At 44.6% G+C, this 21,077-nt stretch overlaps 1 protein-coding gene across 1 annotated transcript in view; it reads left to right on the top strand.

Annotated features, from left to right (window-relative positions):
- ARHGAP42 (Rho GTPase activating protein 42) overlaps positions 1-3,832 on the top strand; it is a 172,583-nt gene extending 168,751 nt beyond the window's left edge. The window contains exon 24 of the mRNA XM_076328243.1: positions 40-3,832. Coding sequence (XP_076184358.1) covers positions 40-128 — 89 coding nt within the window. The 3' untranslated portion in view covers positions 129-3,832. The remainder of the gene's footprint in view (positions 1-39) is intronic.
- Positions 3,833-21,077: the final 17,245 nt, after the last annotated feature.

Raw genomic sequence — 21,077 nt, 5'->3', positions numbered from 1 at the left:
TATGTTTTGTTTGTCTGGCTGTTTTTTTTTTTTTTGCAGTGTATCCATCAGTGGAACCAGGCTGGTTAAAAGCAACTTATGAAGGCAAAACAGGGCTTGTTCCTGAGAATTATGTTGTCTTCCTCTAGTAATCTTTAGTGGACAGCAATATCTTCATGGTATCCATGGTAACAAATAATAAGCACTATGATTTTTATCTGGCACAGATATGGGATCAGCCCGTTAGCTGAGTGGTAGATTTCCTTCAGATACTGCAGCTGCAGGTTACACAGCACCCTGTCAACGGAACAGAATGTAATGAAACAGTTAACAGTTTTTGTACTGAAGACGGTACTCTGTTTAAATAACTTCCATTGTTTGCAAAAGGTTGTTCTGTTCTTCTTTTATGGGTAAGGAACACTAGAGCAATAAAATCAAAAAAGTTGCCATTTAGCTGCAGACCTTCAGGTCCTAGGATGTTGCTCACAGAAGTGTGAAATTTAGAGGCAATGCACTCTATGATATTTCTTGCAATCTATAGTTTTTAATATGGAAAATTGTATTTTTTTTCATAATGTAAGTAATGCTTCTATTGTGATCTGAGTTCTTCCTTAGAAAACTTGATGCTAAAATTAGTCCTAATCATTTCAAATAAGAAATGAGTTTTCCATAAATCAGAAGTTTGAACTTCTGTTAGTCATTGAGATTACAGTATGTTATAGAATTTATGCAACTGATAATGAAATCAGTGTATACACTGCCTAAGCAGTAAGTGCTCATTCAAAATGTGATATGTTTAATGAATGTTTCATTCAAATACTTCTTAGATTTATTTCCTCCTTTCTATATCAGTACAGATAATATTAACAACTTTTATTTCTATGATACTCATCATCGGGACAATATTCTCAGTGTATCTCAGAACAACATCTGTAGAAAACAAGGAGACGCTGAATCTGGAATGATTGGTAGTAATGTGAAGTGAGCGGTGAAAAACAGCATTATGTTTTGAAACCCGAGATAAATTGTAACTGAGTCCTTTTCCAACCTTTTCCATTGCAAATAAGACAAAAGGCCTGTGAGGTAGCTAATTTTATAAGCTATGAATGCTGAAAGCGCCGTGTAGCAATAAAAGTGTTTAGTATTATTTCTCCTGACTTCTGCTAAACTATCTGACAAAGATTTCTCCCCTTCCACAGAATACAAAAGCCTTACTTTTCAGAGGTTTTGTAAAGACTTATTGATTGCTCCTGGCAGGACGAAAAAAAAACCCAAATTCAAAAAAACCCCAAAACCATAAGCAGCTTTCTAAATCTGAGCATCTTTCTTGCACACCTTGAGGGAAAACATGCACTGCTTGCTTGGCTAGTTACCATGCCCAATTGAAAACCAAGATATTTAAGCTCTGTATTAGTAATTCTTCAGCATTAGTGCTACAGAAACAAATCACTGTTTCATAGACCTATCTAGGCTTAGTTTCATAAACATATCAAGGCTTACTTCTTTCTTCAGTAACAGAAATCAATATATAAATCTATTGATTTCTAAGTTGTACACTACTTCCAGAAAGTGTAAGGAAGAACTTCTGTTACGACTAAAAACATCAGTAATCTTTTAATTGCTTCTTTTTTCTTTCCATAGCCTTTTTCTTGTTTAAATTAGAAAATAAGATTTATTGCCAACATAAAGAAGCACATCAGAACCTTCTTTAGTTGTATGTAGTGCATGATTTCTGCAGAGCAATTCTGTGTTGGAATTCAGGCTGGTGGCAAAAGCTTGCAGGATCCTTCTCCTCGCTAATTGAAGTATCAAGTGGTGATCAGGGAAGGAGAGAGACTGTAAGAGCATCCTCCCAAAAATGATCTAGCTTTTCAAAGGGGGAGTCTGGGTAAGACTGACTGCAGGCAGTTGAGAACGGACCCATTGAATTAGTGACTGAGTTATCTGGGTTCTTTCTTCACTCTAAACAGTTTCATTTAAGTCCTAAATCATGTTTCACTTCACTTTAAGACCAGACTGTGTTCAGCGCATTGTGATGAAGGGTTGTTCCAGACGTTGTCACAGACAGTGAAGGCAGACACATGTGTGCTCATCTAATTTGCCCAGAGCAGATGTGAAAGGAAGTAAAGGTCTTTTCTCATCAGATTGAGCCTTTCTTATTTTTAAGGCAAGCCAAGATTTCTTAGTGTAAGCTATGCCTGAAACTGCCATTTGCCCTGAGAAGATCAACATGGTTTTGGTTGTGGTTTTGCTCTATTTCACAATCCAAAAATTGCAGGATGTCAAAAGGCTTACCTCTGGTGACCTTCCCAGGAGCGCTGCTGCAGGCAAAAAGGAGCAGAAAGGGAGGCAGAGCTTTGAGCAGAGGCTGGAGGCCCAGCACACATCTTACGCAGGCGGAGAAATGCAGTGGTCTGGGGAAAAAAACCCACTTCTATTGCACTGGGGTCAGTGGCAAACGGACCTTTGTTGAGGATCCTTTTATGACCTCTTGTACCTCTTAGGAGGAATTTAATTGTTGTGAAATTGTTGAGGAACGGTGAAATAGAAAATGTTTGCTCTTATTTGCTTTGCTTTAGCCTGATTTAAAAAGAAGGGGGAAAAAAGCTAGCCTTAGGTAATCTCTCAGCCTGTGTATATGTCTGGGTATTCTCCAATATTATGTTTTGAAACCAGCTGATCTGAGTGCAAGCTAGAGGACTCAAAGATGCTAAGTTCATTAAAAATTTTATAAAAATGCAAAGTTGAGTTACAGATTAAGTAAGTGGAGTCTGTAAGTGCTGAGAGAAAGGTTGTAGAAAGACCTAGGGGAATCCCTGTGGAAGAGAGGTGTTCTGTCTATTGCCATGCATTCATCTCACATTAGACACAAAATTGAATTGCAGAAGACAACTTCATAAGAAACTGGATCCCATTCATTCTGCTGCATACAAAACAAATCTGTATTTTCCTCTGTGAGGCTCTGCACTTTTTCAGGCCCTTCTTCTGAACCAGCCATGACGATCACATAAATAATTTTAAAGTAGTTTAGCTTTAAAATGGCATTTCCATCTGAAAAATGTTATGCCCATTCTTAATTACAATTAACCATTCCACTCTCAGTGGAATGAGTAGGGTTTTTCATTTTTTGAAATATTTTATGTTTTTTCTGTTCCTCTCTTCTGCGGTACGTAACAAGCACTTTCTGTATAATCTCACTGCTGGGTTGTGGATGCCCCAGCTCTTCCCTGACTTTCCGGGAAGGAGTTTCTCTACAAGAAGCTGTACAATGAACTGGAAAGTTAAGTAACTAGGTGTTCAAAGACTGAAATGGGGGAGAGGGCAGCACCAAAGCTTGTCTAATGATGATACTCTCAGGCCTGACCAAAAATTCCTTCTGATAATTGCAAAGGATCAGAAATCCGTATAACATTTAAATGAAGACATAATATCTTGATAGTGCTTTACCAGAAAATTAGGCAAGCTGAACTAAATTAGTTCATAGTATTGACTTACTGTTTTTTATGAAAGTCAGATTCACTCTACAAGCAAAGGTTGCGCAATTTTTTTTACTATAATTATTATTATCCTTCCTAAAAGGATGCAGCAGTTTTTTATCACTGTAGAACTCAAGGTAGATGACACGTTGTGGTTGCTGTTTGTCTTGTGGAAATAATGTCTGTACCCACAACTTACATAATTAGCCATGTTTTTTCTTTATTAAACCTTTTGATACATGTTGCAGCACAACATGAATCAAATTAATAGTGTGAAGGACTGATATATTGTACAATAAATATGTAAAGTATATTAATATTTTATATTCACACTTTTTATTAATGATGATAAAGATGAAAAAATATTTTTGGTGTAATTCCTATGAGTTCAGTATTAAAATGTCCTTGCCATATTTTGGCATTTAGAGTTCTATGTAACAAAACTCTTAAATTAAACCATAGCTATCACTTATGTCCCTAACTAATCTATAAAGTTCATTGTTCGATTATTTCTGGAAAAAAATGATGCACAGATTTGCTGACCAGTGCTATTCTGTGATAGTAATAGTAACTTATTTTCCTTTTATATATTTTCTGGTGCTAATCTCCATTCTTTGCCTGTAATTGGATTGAAGTGTAATATGCCTTTAGGAAAGACATGTTAGGAGAGGAAAAGTTGCAAAATTCAGCAGTTCAGAACAATAATTACAACAACAAAAAAAGCATTGTATGGCAGTAATTGGATTTTTTTTTGTTACATTTCTCCACTGGTCTATTTTCTACTTAATAAGATTGCATCAGAATAAATAATGAAACTAAAAAGCATATTGTTCTTCATACTTCTTTTCCTAAGGCAGCAGTTTGTGCAATTTTGGATTGAGCCTCAAGAAGAGAAATCCCAGTAGGGGAGCACATCCTCCAGACTGGGGTGGATCTTCTCCACTGATGGAAACTCGCAAAGCTCTAGTGAAGTCAAAGACAGACCTTTGGCAATTTATAGTGAGGGTTTGCTGGCCAGAAGCCACCAGAAAGTAAATGGAATATTCTGTTAATGGGGTAACATATGATACAGCTTGGCATTATCCTTTCTTTCAGCAGAGTGCCCTGTACGACTCATTCAATTACCAGAGATCAAGCTATAGGCAAAGTTCAGTCTTGTTCTTTGTGGTCACACAGCCCTGACAGCCGCTACTGCCACGGCCCTTCCAGTTACTGCTCATGCAAAAGTCAGACTGTTGATCAGGCTGTTTCAGAACAAGTTGGGAGGTCTCTTTTTTTGGATAAGATTTTGCATGGGCTTTGGGAGTTTGCTTTGTTTTGTTTTAATAAGGTGCTTGGTATCCAAACAGCTCTAATTCAATGTTGTAATTCAGTCACTGAAGATCATAGCATTGTTTTTCTTGTCCTGTATGTGGCAGTATTTAATAAGCCATTGGATTATCCTTGCTATTTTAAGTATAGGGAATGGTGCTTCAACCCTTGGATGTCTCAGCTGAAACCTATTCTGCATTTGAGCTTTTTGCAAGTGTTTTATTGGGAATTGTCATAAAGTTCTGGCACTAAAGACAGCACCATGATCTCAGCACTACAAGAGTTTCTGTTATAGCAAAGGGCAAAGCAGCTGAACAGGGCACATGGGTAGTTTCAATTTTCAATCATATTTATGACAATTTTGGAGGTATTAGAGTTTATAGGGGTTACTTTAGATACTATATGATATTTTAATAGGAAAGTATATACAATCAATAACTATATATATATTTAATAAAGTCCTACTAAATTATCTTATTGAACTCTCTGTTTATTTTGTAGTGTGGTTTCAATAATTATCTGCACTCTGTATATATCTACATGTAAATAACTGGCATGACATGCATAAGCTGACTTGCAGACATAATTCTATGTTGTACTTTACACTGTATTGCAAAAATTTGAAAAAACATTTTTCAAAATAAAAAGCCTTTCTACACAAACTGGTTTCTTTATTATTTTTAAATTTGGGCTCTGGTTCAGCCTTCTCTTTTTTCCAAGTAATAACACTTTTGTGCTACTTCCATCCATAGCTGCATTTTTCAATGAAGTTTCACCCATGAGGATGCTTTACGTAGAGGACGTTGCTCCTAACGTTGAGCAATGGGCATGTGTATGAATACTAGACAATAGTATGTCACCTGCTGCCCTGCTCATGTGGAAGTCTCCAAAGATGTGGCTTTTGAGGAAAAGAAAATTACAACTTTGCATGTTAGGTAACAAGAAGCACAACCCTGGTATATCAAAACATTGTTGATGAGGTCTTTGCCTCTGAAAATTAGCTGGTGGGCTCACGGGAGGGGGGTTTGGTGACCCAATTCCAACAACACTGCCTCTGAGGGAAGTAATGTGAGTGGAGTGGTTTCTGCAAGTTTCCTTGCGTCCCTTTCCTAGCATTTCACTTTTCACCTCAGGGACCTGCAGCTTTTCTAGCCCTCAGGAAGGAGTTATTTCCATTGCCAACTCTGCCCAAGGCAAGGGGAGCTGTGTGGTGGCCTGCCTCGCCTTTCTCTTGAAAGGACTCCAAAAACCCAAGAGGCTTTTATACGCCTGAAACAATTGGGCTTTATTATGATATTAACTAAAAATAACTATGTTTCTTATACAAGGAAGATCAAACCAGCCAGCTGATAAACTCTTTCCCTTTTCGCTGTGTGGTTAGGCCTGGATAGTGCAGAAAACGGCCACATCAGACCCAGGGAAGATGGGTCCTGCTCCCACAGGCCTGGCTGCTGGCTGCCTGCTGCCTGCCCTGGGCTGCTGCTGGCTCCTGCCAGCCTCCTCTCCTGCCTGCAAGCCCCAGGCTTGCCTGAGCCTCCCCAGGCTGCCTGGGCTGCCTGCCTCACCCAGGGCATGTCTGCCTCTCACCCGGGCGCTGCACCTGCAACGTCAGATATAACTGAAAACAAAACATAGATACTGTGGCCATAAATAAAAAATGAGTTAGGTGGAGAAGCAAAACAACATGGACAGGGTGGAGAAAAAGTCTTTCCCTTGTGTTGCTTCCTATCAAGTACTCCTAAGTGAAACTTATACTTCACAGCTCTTCCCACTTGAAGATTTGAGAGATGAGGAGTCTGCTTCCAGGAATCAGTCAGTCACCTGCAGCCTGTGGTCACCAAACACGACCTGTGCCTTGCTGAAGTCCTAGCATCCTGTGTAGTAAGGGGCCAGGGAGAAGGAAGTGCTCCCCTTGCCAGGGACTGAGGGACACAACTGGGCTGGTGAAGCGGCTTTGGGCTGTATTAACTCTGCTGGAATAGCCTGAGAAGTAGAGGGTCTGCAACAAGGGGACTTAGAGCTGAGCTGTAACTTACTGCCTGCCCTTAAAGCTTACTGAACTACACCCAAGGTGGGGTGTAACAATTATGATCCAAGCTGTCACCAGGAGGAAACATCTGTGACTGACCCTGTCACCACTCATTCCCTGAAATGCTCCTGTCCTGATTTCAGCAGGGATAGAGTTAATTTTCTTCCTAGTAGCTGGTACAGTGCTGTGTTTTGGATTTAGTATGAGAATAATGTGATAACACACCGATGTTTTAGTTGTTGCTAGGTAGTGCTTACACTAGGCAAGGACTTTTCAGCTTCCCATGCCCTGCCAGTGAGAAGCTGGGAGGGGGCACAGCCAGGACAGCTGACCCCAACTGGCCAAGGGACATTCCATACCATGTGACGTCATGCTCAGTATAGAAACTGGGGGGGAGTTGGCCAGGGGGGAGTGACTGCTGCTCGGGAACTGGCTGGGCATCAGTCAGTGGGTGGTGAGCAATTGCGTTGTGCATCACTTATTTTGTATATTCTTTTATCATCATTGTTACTATTTTCCCTTCCTTTTCTGTCCTATTAAACTGTCTTTATCTCAATCCAGTGGGGGGGCGGAGGGCAAGTGAGTGAACGGCTGTGTGGTGTTTAGCTGCCTGCCGGGTTAAAACACAACAGTCCTTTTGGCGCCCAACACAGGGCACGAAGGGTTGAGATAACAACAGATCTGACAGAGCGTGTTAAGGCAAATTTGTTATAAGCATTCATCATGGCTCAGTACTCATTCATTCACCAGGGCTCAGTACTGGGGCCGGTCTTGTTTAATATCTTTATCGATGATCTGGATGAGGGGATCGAGTGCACCCTCAGTAAGTTTGCAGACGACACCAAGCTGGGCAGGAGTGTTGATCTGCTCGAGGGTAGGAAGGCTCTGCAGAGGGACCTGGACAGGCTGGATCGATGGGCTCCGACCAATTGTATGAGGTTCAACAAGGCCAAGTGCCGGGTCCTGCACTTCGGCCACAACAACCCCATGCAGCGCTACAGGCTTGGGGAAGAGTGGCTGGAAAGCTGCCTGTCAGAAAAGGACCTGGGGGTTCTGGTTGACAGCCGGCTGAACATGAGCCGTCAGTGTGCCCAGGTGGCCAAGAAGGCCAATGGCATCCAGGCCTGGATCAGAAATAGTGTGGCCAGCAGGAGTAGGGAAGTGATCGTGCCCCTCTACTCGGCCCTGGTGAGGCCACACCTCGAATCCTGTGTTCAGTTTTGGGCCCCTCACTACAAGGAGGACGTTGAGGTGCTGGAACGTGTCCAGAGAAGGGCAACGAGGCTGGTGAGGGGTCTGGAGAACAAGTCCTCTGAGGAGCGGCTGAGAGAACTGGGGTTGTTTAGCCTGCAGAAAAGGAGGCTGAGGGGAGACCTCATCGCTCTCTACAACTACCTGAAAGGAGGTTGTAGCGAGGTGGGTGTTGGTCTCTTCTCCCAAGGAACTAGCGATAGGACGAGAGGAAATGGCCTCAAGTTGCGCCAGGGGAGGTTTAGATTGGATGTAAGGAAAAAATTTCTTTACTGAAAGAGTGGTGAAACATTGGAACAGGCTGCCCAGGGAAGTGGTGGAGTCCCCATCCCTGGAAGTATTTAAAAGACGTGTAGATGTGCCGCTTGGGGACATGGTTTAGTGGACATGGTGGTGTTGGGTCGACGGTTGGACTCGATGATCTTAGAGGTCTTTTCCAACCTCAATGATACTATGATTCTATGATCATATTGGTTTAACAGTCGCTGGTCACAATGTTGACTAATTCACTCTCAAAGTTGTCGTGCTCGCTCTCAAAGTTGTGTTATGTAATACCTTACTTGCTGTATCTGTTCCCTGTTGTGCTGTCTATCACCTCTGGGAGCTGGATCAAGGGTATCATTTCGCTGCACTGTGTAACACTACTGGCTTATGATATCATAAAATTATGGTCGTGAGACTAGTTTTTGTATTTGTACTTCTGTATTTGTATTCAGCATTGCCGTCATCTCCGTACCTCGCAAGCCACCTTTTGGAAACTATTGATAATTGCACCTTTTACCTTTTCTCCTTGGGGAACCAATCTATGGGAGAGATGGGGGGGGACGACACTTTCCCCTGCTCCTTCACCTTCCATTTCTCCTTCAGGCTAGTTACAAAAGCTCTTGAGAATTTTGAATATCCTTGGGATGTTCAAGCCAGCATGCTCCTATTGCTATGTCTCCTGAATGTGGTTCAGGCCTTGTTTAAGGTTAAACAATTAAGAGTACCATCCAGAGATAAACCCCAGCGACAGACACTGTGGCTACTCCAACCCCAGCGACAGGCACTGCAACTACTCCAGTCCCCACAACAGGCACCGCAGCTACTCAAACCCTTGTGACAGGCACTGTGGCTGAACCAGAGAACCAACCCGTGCCGGTATCAGTCGTCCCTATACACAAGAAGAAATACACAAGAAAATCAACTCGTTTAGCAAGGGATGAAGATGAACCAGGGCCATCACGAGAACAGGAAGAGGAAGAGGCAGAACCCATAAATGAGATGGTAACCACCCGATCTGTATCCCTGAGTGAGCTACAAGATACACAAAAAGATTTCAGTCGTTGTCCAGGCGAGCACGTTGTCACCTGGCTGCTCCGATGCTGGGATAATGGGGCCAGTAGCCTGGAATTGGAGGGTGGGGAAGCCAAGCAGCTGGGATCCCTTTCCAGGGAAGGGGGCATTGACAAAGTGATTGGAAAAGGGGCACAAGCCCTCAGCCTCTGGAGGTGACTCCTGTCAGGCATGAAGGAAAGGTGTCCCTTCAAGGAAGATGTTATATATCACCCAGGCAAGTGGACCACCATGGAGAGAGGTATCCAGTACCTGAAGGAATTAGCCGTGCTGGAGGTGATTTATGATGAGACCTGAACAACGAGCAGTTATCCAAAGATCCAGATGAAGTTAAGTGCACGCAACCCATGTGGCAGAAGTTTGGACAGAGCACACCATTGTCGTATGCCAACCCATTGGCAGTAATGACCTGGAAAGATGGAGAGGAACAAATGGTGGATGAATTGGCTGGCCAACTCCAGAATATGAAGAAAGTCTCTCTCTTCCTTACTATGGGCCTGCGTCTTGGTTGTGGAGAAACTGCCAGACATGTTAGCCGAGAAACTGTCCTGGGAGTTCCAGCGATTCAAAGAGGATATGTCCTACTCCCCACCTGTACAGACCAGTATCTCAGCCATTAGGAGTAAGCATCCCTCTGCTCAAGAGGGAGGATATAGTGGATACACACCACGGGCCACCCTGTGGTTTCACCTAAGTGACCATGGAGAGGACATGAGGAAGTGGGATGGAAAATCTACCCCGACCCTAGAGGCACGGGTACGTGAGTTGCAAGGGAAAACAATCACAACAGGGGGTTCTTCCAGGAAAATTGCTGCTCCAGTTTCCAGTGAGCAGTTCCCCAGACAGAGTAGAAGGGCTGATTTTAATTCTGATCTTAATAAAGGGACTTCTGATTTGCGTTTGCAAGAAGTGAGTAACGGATACTATGACCAGGACTAGAGGGGCCCTGCCTCCAGCCAGGGGGAGGAAAGGGACAACCGGGTTTACTGGACTGTGTGGATTCGGTGGCCTGGCACATCAGGCCCACAGGAGTATAAGGCTCTGGTAGACACCGGTGCACAATGTACCCTAAAGCCATCAAGCTACAAAGGGGCAGAACCCATCTGTATTTCTGGAGTGACGGGGCGGGGATCCCAACAGCTAACTGTATTGGAGGCCAAAGTGAGCCTAACTGGGAATGGGTGGCAGAAGCACCCCATTGTGACTGGCCCAGAGGCTCCGTGCATCCTTGGCATAGACTACCTCAGGAGAGGGTATTTCAAAGACCCAAAAGGGTACCGCTGGGCTTTTGGTATAGCTGCCTTGGAGTTGGAGGAAATTAAACAGCTGTCCACCTTGCCTGGTCTCTCAAAGGACCCTTCTGTTGTGGGGTTGCTGAGGGTCAAAGAACAACAGGTGCCGATCGCCACCACAACAGTGCACTGGCGGCACTATCGCACCAACCGAGACTCCCTGATTTCCATCCATAAGCTGATTCGATGACTGGAGAGCCAAGGAGTGATCAGCAAGACTCGTTCACCCCTTAACAGTCCCATATAGCCAGTGCGAAAATCTAATGGAGAGTGGAGACTAGCAGTAGACTATTGTGGCCTGAACGAAGTCACGCCGCTGCTGAGTGCTGCTGTGCCAGACATGCTAGAACTTCAATACGAACTGGAGTCAAAGGCAGCCAAGTGGTATGCCACAGTTGATATTGCTAATGCGTTTTTCTCAATCCCTTTGGCAGCAGAGTGCAGGCCACAATTTGCTTTCGCTTGGAGGGGCGTTCAGTACACCTGGAACCGACTGCCCAGGGGTGGAAACACAGCCCCACCATTTGCCACGGACTGATCCAGACTGCACTGGAGCAGGGTGGAGCTCCAGAACACCTGCAGTACATTGATGACATCATCATGTGGGGCAACACAGCAGAAGAAGTTTTTGAAAGAGGGAAGGAAATAGTCGAAATCCTTCTGAAGGCTGGTTTTGCCATAAAACAAAGTAAGGTCAAGGGACCTGCACAGGACATCCCGTTTCTAGAAATAAAATGGCAAGACGGATGTCGTTAAATCCCCATGGATGTGGTCATCAAAATAACAGCCATGTCTCCACCAACTAGCAAAAAGGAAACACAAGCTTTCTTAGGCGTCGTGGGTTTTTGGAGAATGCATGTTCCAAATTACAGTCTGATCGTAAAGCCTCTCTATCAAGTGACCCAAAAGAAGAACAATTTCAAATGGGGCCCTGAGCAACGACAAGCCTTTGAACAAATTAAACGGGAGATAGTTCATGCAGTAGCCCTGGGGCCAGTCCAGGCAGGACAAGATGTAGAAAATATGCTCCACACCACAGCCGGGGAGAATGGCCCTACCTGGAGCCTCTGGCAGAAAGCACCAGGGGAGGCTCAAGGTCGACCCCTAGGGTTTTGGAGTCGGGGATACAGAGGATCCGAGGCCCGCTATACTCCAACTGAAAAAGAGGTATTGGCAGCATGTGAAGGGGTTCGAGCTGCTTCAGAAGTGATCGGCACTGAAGCACAGCTCCTCCTGGCACCCCGACTGCCGGTGCTGGGCTGGATGTTCAAAGGGAGAATCTCCTGTACCCATCATGCAACTGATGCTACGTGGAGTAAGTGGGTCGCACTGATCACACAGCGGGCTCGAATAGGAAACCCCAGTTGCCCAGGAATCCTGGAAGTGATCATGGATTGGCCAGAGAGCAAAGATTTTGGAATATTGCCAGAGGAGGTGACGCGTGCTGAAGAGGCCCCAGTGTATACTAAACTGCCAGAAAATGAGAAGCAACGTGCCCTGTTCACTGACAGGTCCTGTCGTATTGTAGGAAAGCATCAGAGGTGGAAGGCTGCTGTGTGGAGCCCTATAGGACAAGTTGTAGAAACTGCTGAAGGAGAAGGTGAATCGAGTCAGTTTGCAGAGGTGAAAGCCACCCAGCTGGCTTTAGACATTGCTGAACGAGAAAAGTGGCCGGTACTTTATCTCTATACTGACTCATGGATGGTGGCAAATGCAACCACTCATGGTGGTTGCACCAATGGAAGCAGAGCAACTGGCAGCACAGAGGCAAACCCATCTGGGCTGCTGCACTGTGGCAAAATATTGCTGCCCTGGTAGAGAACCGGGTTGTAAAAGTCCGTCACGTAGATGCTCACGTACCCAAGAGTCGGGCCACTGAAGAACATCAAAACAACCAGCAGGTGAATTAGGCTGCTAAGATTGAAGTGGCTCGGGTGGATCTGGACTGGCAACATGCCGATCGGAAAAGGACCTGGGAGTGTTGGTCAACAGCCGGCTGAACATGAGCCGGCAGTGTGCCCAAGCGGCCAAGAAGGCCAATGGCATCCTGGCCTGTATCAGAAATAGTGTGGCCAGCAGGAGTAGGGAAGTGATCGTGCCCCTCTACTCTACTGGTGAGGCCACACCTCGAATACTGTGTTCAGTTTTGGGCCCCTCACTACAAGAAGGACGTTGAGGTGCTGGAGCGTGTCCAGAGAAGGGCAACGAGGCTGGTGAGGGGTCTGGAGAACAAATCTTATGAGGAGCGGCTGAGGGAACTGGGGTTGTTTAGCCTGCAGAAAAGGAGGCTGAGGGGAGACCTCATTGCTCTCTACAACTCCCTGAAAGGAGGTTGTAGCGAGGTGGGTGTCGGTCTCTTCTCCCAAGGAACTAGCGATAGGACGAGAGGAAATGGCCTCAAGTTGTACCAGGGGAGGATTGGATTGGATATTAGGAAAAAATTCTTCACTGAAAGGGTTATCAAGCATTGGATCAGGCTGCCCAGGGAAGTGGTTGAGTCATCATCCCTGGAGGTATTTAAAAGACGTGTAGATGAGGCGCTTAAGGACATGGTTTAGTGGGCATGGTGGTGGTGGGTTGATGGTTGGACTCAATGATCTTAGAGGTCTTTTCCAACCTTAATGATTCTATGATTCTATGAACATAAGGGTGAATTATTTATAGCTTGGTGGGCCCATGACACCTCAGGTCACCAAGGAAGAGATGCAACATATAGATGGGTTCGTGATTGGGGGGTGGACTTGACCATGGACACTATTGCGCAGGTTATCCATGAATGCGAAACATGCGCTGCAATCAAGCAAGCCAAGCGGTTAAATCCTCTCTGGTATGGAGGACGATGGCTGAAATATAAATATGGGGAGGCCTGGCAGATCAATTATATCACACTCCCACAAACCCACCAAGGCAAGCGCCATGTGCTTACAATGGTGGAGGCAACCACCGGATGGCTGGAAACATATCCCGTGCCCCATGCCACTGCCCGGAACACTATCCTGGGCCTTGAAAAGCAAGTCCTATGGCGACATGGCACCCCAGAAAGAATTGAGTCAGACAATGGGACTCATTTCCAAAACACTCTCATAGACACCTGGGCCAAAGAGCACGGCATTGAGTGGGTGTATCACATCCCCTGTCATGCACCAGCCTCCGGGAGAATCAAACGATACAATGGACTGTTAAAGACTACACTGAGAGCAATGGGTGGTGGGACATTCAAACATTGGGATATGCATTTAGCAAAGGCCACCTGGTTAGTCAACACTCGGGGATCTGCCAGTCGAGCTGGCCCTGCCCAGTCAGAACTTTTACGTACTGTGCAAGGGGATAAAGTCCCTGTAGTGCACGTAAAAATATATGCTGGGGAAGACAGTCTGGGTTATTCCTGCCTCAGGCAAAGGCAAACCCATCTGTGGGATTGCTTTTGCTCAAGGACCTGGGTGCACTTGGTGGGTGATGCGGAAGGATGGGCAAGTCCGATGTGTACCTCAAGGGGATTTGATTTTGGGTGAGAATAGCCAGTGAATTAAATTGTATGATGTTAATTACTATGTAATACTGTATATCATCACTTCTATGGTGGATATATGCCATATTAACAGTATTACAGTAAGAATCACCCAGATTAATCAAGAATGAACTTTGATGAAACCGAGCAAAGTGCAGCGATGATGGGACCAAAACTGGTTTCAGCATGCAACAATGCAACACCACACACCATCTCTCCTGCCCTGAAGGACTGTTATGACAGATGGAGCCCAAAGTCATGGACTAAATGAACTCAACAAACATTTTATAGGATGGTCCATAGACTAAGGGAATGATAGCTGTGTGTATATATCAAAAGACAGGAAAAGTGGTGGTGATTAAATGAAATGTGTTGGAAAGTGTGGGGACCTGGGCATGACATAGATGGTATAGAATAAGGGGTGGATACTGTCCTGGTTTCGGCTGGGATAATTTTCTTCCCAGTAGCTGGTACAGTGCTGTGGTTTGGATGTAGGATGAGAACAATGTTGATAACACACCGATGTTTTAGTTGTTGCTAAGTAGTGCTTACACTAGGCAAGGACTTTTCAGCTTCCCATGCCCTGCCAGCGAGAAGCTGGGAGGGGGCACAGCCAGGACAGCTGACCCCAACTGGCCAAAGGGACATTCCATACCATGTGACATCATGCTCAGTATAGAAACTGGGGGGGGGGAAAGCTGGCCGGGGGGGCCGCTGCTCGGGGACTGGCTGGGCATCAGTCAGTGGGTGGTGAGCAATTGCATTGTGCGTCACTTATTTTGTATATTGTTTTGTCATTATTATTTTTTTCCCTTCCTTTTCTGTCCTATTAAACTGTCTTTATCTCAACCCATGAATTTTACGTTTTTTTCCCGATTCTCTCCCCCATCCCACTGGGCGGGCAGGGGAGTGAGTGAACGCCTGTGCGGTGTTTAGCTGCCTGCCAGGTTAAACCACAACAGCTCCCCAGCACCATGGGGACTTTCGGAAAAAAGGTAAATCCAAGCACAGCAGTGCAGCTGAGTGCAGATGCCAGGAGATACCTGACCTGCCCTACTGCTCTCCTGTGCGTGGCAGGTTGGGAGTAGATGTCAGCCTGCACCCGTACCCGTATCGGCCGGCACTGTAACTGCTTGGTCTGGGGCCAGTACTTACAGCTTGATTCACCTCTGCTTCTGTTGAGGACCATGAAAGCATGCGTGGTAAGAGCTGCTGCAGATGCCCAGCTCCGCATAGTGAGTAGGCATAAGGGGAGATGAAGAATATGTGCATTTTGATAGTTGACCCCAAATGATAGCTCATCACAGGGTTTATGTTAAAAATCTGAAATAAAATGGTTGGTCTTCCTATTAGAGCTTTCTGCCCTTTCCATGGGGATGCAGGCTCCTTGGCTTTCAGATCCTCTAATCTTCAGGAGTGAACACAGACTAGTTTGGGGTCTAGAGTAAGCCCTAAAATAGATCTCATCACTCATTTTCCCAGTGTCTATAGGGCCATTTTACTTGGCATCATGGAATAATGAAGATTTTTCTCTATTTCTGGGAAACAAATGTTTTGGCTTGCTATATTTTGATATTTCAGTGAGCATTTACATGTAAAAAGACATAAATTCCTGTTAAACTAACTCAGTGTTACTGTATTATCACTGAATTGAAAACTCCCAAGGGATGAGACACTACCTGTGTTTCTTTGCAGAAAGGGTGAAGAGGGACCTCGTTACTTGGTTGCATTAAGGCACCTTACAGCACATGATTCTCATCTGTTTGGAAAAGTGAATCTCCTGGTCTGCAGGCTTGATTGCTTGATAAGCCTACAACATGGACTACAGAGCAGTCGACTTGTGGAATAGTTATAGTATAAAACAGATGCCAGAGTGAGCCACGGCAGCGTGGAGCCCCTGCAGCGCTCGTCTGAGGGGAAGCAGTGTGCAAGCGGGGGTCTACAGCTGCGCTGGACATGCCTCCCATGGAGCCGTGCTGGCCGTAGCCCCCCATGCTCGTAAAGAGGGGAAATTGCAGTGATCCAAGGAAACAGCACAGGCATAGACTAAGCAGGCTGCAATGTCAGTTCAGGTCCCAGTTGGGAATGTTTTCTTGTGAACTGGGCATGATTCATTCCTTCAAAACCTACCTGCCTTTCTAACACAAACCCTATGCTTATTAAATATGGTAAATAAGGTATTTACACTTTCATCTTTTAAAATTTTATTTCACATTTATAAAGCTTTTCCTGTGTAATTTAGATTAATCACAGATGCGGAAAGAAAGTATTGAAAGATATTCTTGGCTTCTTTTGCAACGGTTGGCTGCTTTTCTATTGTATTTATGGCAACAAGCTCAAAAGCTGAACTAGCCTAGAGCAAGTGCCTTTGCCAAAGATCATGGTGTGCTTTTTTAATGTAAACATTCAGGGATTCATGGGAACATTGAGTGATCTCCACAGCCAGTACAGAAAGGAGTCTTAATTCACTTGATAGTACTTTGGTAATTGGAATACATCTTTCTGCCAGTATAATTGAGGAGCTGATTAGTTAGACTTAGTACGGGTGTATTTCATTTAAAATTACTGTTAATGGCTCTTGGGTGCCCTTAGAAGGGATTAGAGTCCTGTCTGCATGAAAAACATCAGCGATTTATTTTTGTGATGGTCATTGCTTTTGTCTTCTTACAAAAAAACACATTCAAAGGGAAACATGCGACTTACCTGGATTGTGGGTATTTTCAAAACAAGATTTGAAATGGCATGCTTCAGGCTATGATGGCCATGAGCTCCGTCCCCACCAGCAGGCGGGGGGCTGAGGAGGGGTGGTGAGCTCAGCCCTTGGTGGGCTCAGGGGGGGTGGATGGAGGGCGTGCAGCATGTCCCAGCACAGCGTGGCTCGGAGCAGGAGCCACAGGCTCCAACCAAGCTCATTTGGGGGCTCTGTAGTCCAGACGTGACCATATGCTCATGGCATCGCTAGGGAAATGTCAGCACACTCCGTAAGCAGGTGAGATAGCTGTGTGGTGGGAAGCCCCATGAGAAACCTTTCAGAAGGCGATTCACAAACCCGGGCGGAAGAAAGATAAGAAACCTGAGCTTGATCAATCTATACAGTGTTCCTCCAAATAAATTAACTGGCATACAGGGTACAACTGGTTCCTAGAATGAAACAAATGCTGTTTGCAAGGACCTCACAAGAAGATAACAAAGATTAGGGTTTCAGTGTGCCTGAGCTGGGAAGCTGAGCACAAAGTGCTGGAAACGGAGGCTGTGAAAGCAGTGACAATTGTGAGTCCTGAATTACCACAAAACAAACAGGATGCCTATCCGCAGGGAAAATCCACCAAAAAACCCCCCACATCTGGGGGCTCTGGCAGCACCCTCCATGGCCATCTGAAGAAAGCAAGAAGATAGCAGAAGCCCTCAGAGAGATTTAGGTGCAAACAAATTGTGTTGGGCAGTGGTGATGCAAATGTATCCTTACACAAAACCACAGCTTAAATACTCATTTTAAGTTCGTTATTTTCTGCTGTTGCTGTTGGGTGAGGGACGCTTATCTTTGGTCCTGAAAACTACCGTTTCTTTTCTGTAATTATGACAAATTGTGCCTGCCTTGTATGGGAAAAATGGTTGTTCCGCACAATGTCCTGCCTCCTCTGTTACAGGCTCAGTATAAGGTGTCTCCCCAGACCCTTCCTTGAGAAATTTGCAGTGAATGCCATACGAGTGTTTCACTCAGCTTCCAGCTGTGATTTGTAACACCGTTTTGTTTTGGAAAGGGTCCTGCTCTCTGCCCTCCCTATCCCCCTGTAGTTCAGACGATGCAAAACAAACAAGCACAATTACTTTTACCTTCAGAGAAGTGCTGAACCAAGTTGTACAAAGAGGTTCAGGTTCTGCCACCCCTGAAGCCTTTCCTTAATAATTTTTCTCATCTTTGTTTAAATGATCCCTTGAAACGTTTCCTGACTAAATGAACTGGGAAGTCGAGTGTCCAGATATCTGTGAGTGTATCAGCATGAGAAACTCAGGTGAATATTGTTGTGGTTTTTTAGCTAACACAATTAGCTTTGCTGGATAGTTTTTATCCAGAGGCAAAATCAAGAAAGGGTGTTTCTTTTTCACAAAGCTATTTGTGTGCATCTCTCATAAACAGCTCATCTCCCCAGGCAGCAGGAACAAACACAGCTCTTCGCTTTTCACAATTTCCAAGGCACTCGTTTGGGTCAGCCTTCCTCTGTAGGATGCATCACATTTGAGTAAAAGAGTGGTAACACAAAACCCATTGCAGCACAGTGGGTGATTTAGGACAGTGGACCTCCTCGTAGCGCCGCCTCAGCCTTGGCTCGGTTTGGTGCCTTCTCCAGCGCCGCAGCATCTTTGTTATTGACACATACGAAAGGAAATGATGGTTTCATCTGAATTACTGCATGGCAGCATCTCTGACACCTTTCTTTCACCTAGATATCACAAAATAGCAGGGCTGTCTTCCCTGTGAGCAGCAGATGATTATTGCATGAACTCATTAGTATGTTTAAGGGGAAGTTCACTTACGCTGTGCAGAGATGAGTCAGTCTCTGTAGCATCTGTATCATTACGGAGTCTGAGATGTTACAATGAAAAAAAATCTCGTTTAAGCAGGCTGTTATTAGCTAAAGGTTAAAGCAAAGGCTTCTACCCCAAAGGGCTTAAACATCTCATTTCAAATAATGAGTAACATTATTTTACTCTTTATACCCTTCCATTACCATGTCTGTTAAAAAAAACAAAACCCAAACCCATTTTTGAGCAATAGAGGTATGAATTCGGAGTGAATTTGGACGTAACATATACATACGAAGTCATTCCACTCAGTCCAGAGGAAGATCATTGCATAAGTAAGTAATTGGGGACTAAATAAAGGTACCAGTGCAGGCGTCCTCAACTGAATGTGTATTTAAGTAGGAGCAGAGTCTTAAACTTTGACACCTTGTAGTTCTTCAGTGTCTCAAAAACTGTTTAAGATTATTTTCGTCTGTGTGTTAGATAATAATGGGGCTTCTACTTTAAAGAAATCTATGTATATTTTTGTATTGACCAAATGCCTTCCACTATGGTTTAATACTGCATGGAATGTTTTAAAACTAAATTAATTTGGAAAAAATCATCTATGTGGCAAATCCCAGCCCTGTCAAACTGTTCCTGATCTGCACATGGAGTACTGATAATGTCTAAGAGATCAATTCACAAGAATGAGGACACTCAGAAATGAAACTGAAACATCACTTTCAAGACGTACTGTATTCTGTGGAAATAATGTGGAAAAGTATTGTCGTTGTTAGCACGGTTAATGCTTCTCTGCGAGCACGTTATCTATGATTAACATTACAGGGCATCCTTAGTAAGGGGTGACATCCAAACCACCGGTCCAGACCTGAATTACCAGTGCTCCCTTAGAACGAGAGGGGAGAGAGTTGGTCTCTCCCGTGGAAGACCACATCACGCTGCCCAGCCGTTCTGCCTTGTGCCCGTGCCCCTCGCCGGGGTGCGAGTCCCGCTCCTTGCCCGTTGCACACCATGTCAGAAGGCGGCGGGGTGGGAAGTGGGGCGTGTTAAGGATGAGGAAAGGATCACCTGAGTGCTGGAGTCAGCTCCTCAAAAGCCAGAGGTGATGTTCCTGCGGTGCAGCCAAGAAAAGGTTGCGCCAGGCCAAGTCAATGACTCCTCTGTGCACTGGCAACAGGGGAAGAGCCTTCTCCCCCGTGACTGGAGATTGCAAGGTGGATAGCATCCTGCAGCGCGCTGCATCTCACACCTTGGGAGTCAGATCTGGCAGTGTCCGCTTTTGGCAGTGGAGAACTCCAGTTCTTGGTTATGGACACAGTAGTGAGCTCACAGACAGCCTCTGTAAAGTCTAGAGACAATTTACTCTCAAAACCTGGCTACAAAATATATATAAATAAATCATTACCCAATGTGTAGGTTGCTGCGCTAGTTGTACCTGTACTCAGATAGATTTTTTCCGATACAGAGAGGCAGCAGAGTGCCACCACCTCTGCTCCCACATCAGCACCTGTAGCTGGTGCTGCTGTGCATCCACCTGCTGCAGTGCAGGTCATACTTCTTAATAATTTTTTTCCTTTGTGTGTATTTATGCTGGAAGATCAGGAATGTAGCTTATTTTTCTGTTTTTATACACTAGCAGTTTGACAGTACCTTCCACATAAGTTAAAAACAAAGATGGAAAGATGGTTGTCTCCCATTCTTTGAGCCTTGTAGAGAGTTTGAATTGAAAACAAAATGGAAAATACTGCTCCCTCCCCATATAGGTTTCAATTCAGTAAATAAGCAGCGTGTGTTGTCTCTAACCTGGAGCTGCCAAAGCAATCAAACTGAAATTAGCCTCCTGGCTGCTGCTCCATAGGCCTGCAAGCACAAGTGGCTCCACCAGCCTGGTACTGGCGACTGCAGATCCATGTCCAGTTACAGCACGGTGCTGTTTTGTAGCTTTACTTTCCATCTAGTGGTAACTGAAGACTTAAACACTTCTCATACTACTACAAAGTAAGCACATCTCCAATTTATTGGACATGACACAATGTGGCTAGACAACACCTGTACAAAAATACTTGAAAGTTATTATTTCAGAGATACAAATATATAGATGCAAGTTCCTCTCCACTGGAAAATACAGAAATCTTATACAAGTCTCTTTTTAAAAAAAATAAAAGCAATAGTAACAAGCTGTAAATTATGTCCATCGTGATCTAGAATGTTAAACACAGAGAAATACTAACATCAGTCCAAATACGTCTCAAAGTTAAGGGTTATTTGGCTTTCTACAGAATTTTCCATCAAGGATTACAAAGCCTCTACAAAGTGCTCATGCATTACACATCCAAGTAATCCTTGGGAAAGAAAATGTGTTGAGGGCA

The sequence above is a fragment of the Aptenodytes patagonicus genome, chromosome 1, assembly GCF_965638725.1.
Source record: "Aptenodytes patagonicus chromosome 1, bAptPat1.pri.cur, whole genome shotgun sequence".
Taxonomy (NCBI): Eukaryota; Metazoa; Chordata; class Aves; order Sphenisciformes; family Spheniscidae; genus Aptenodytes; species Aptenodytes patagonicus.
This window is presented reverse-complemented; position numbering and strand designations above follow the sequence as displayed.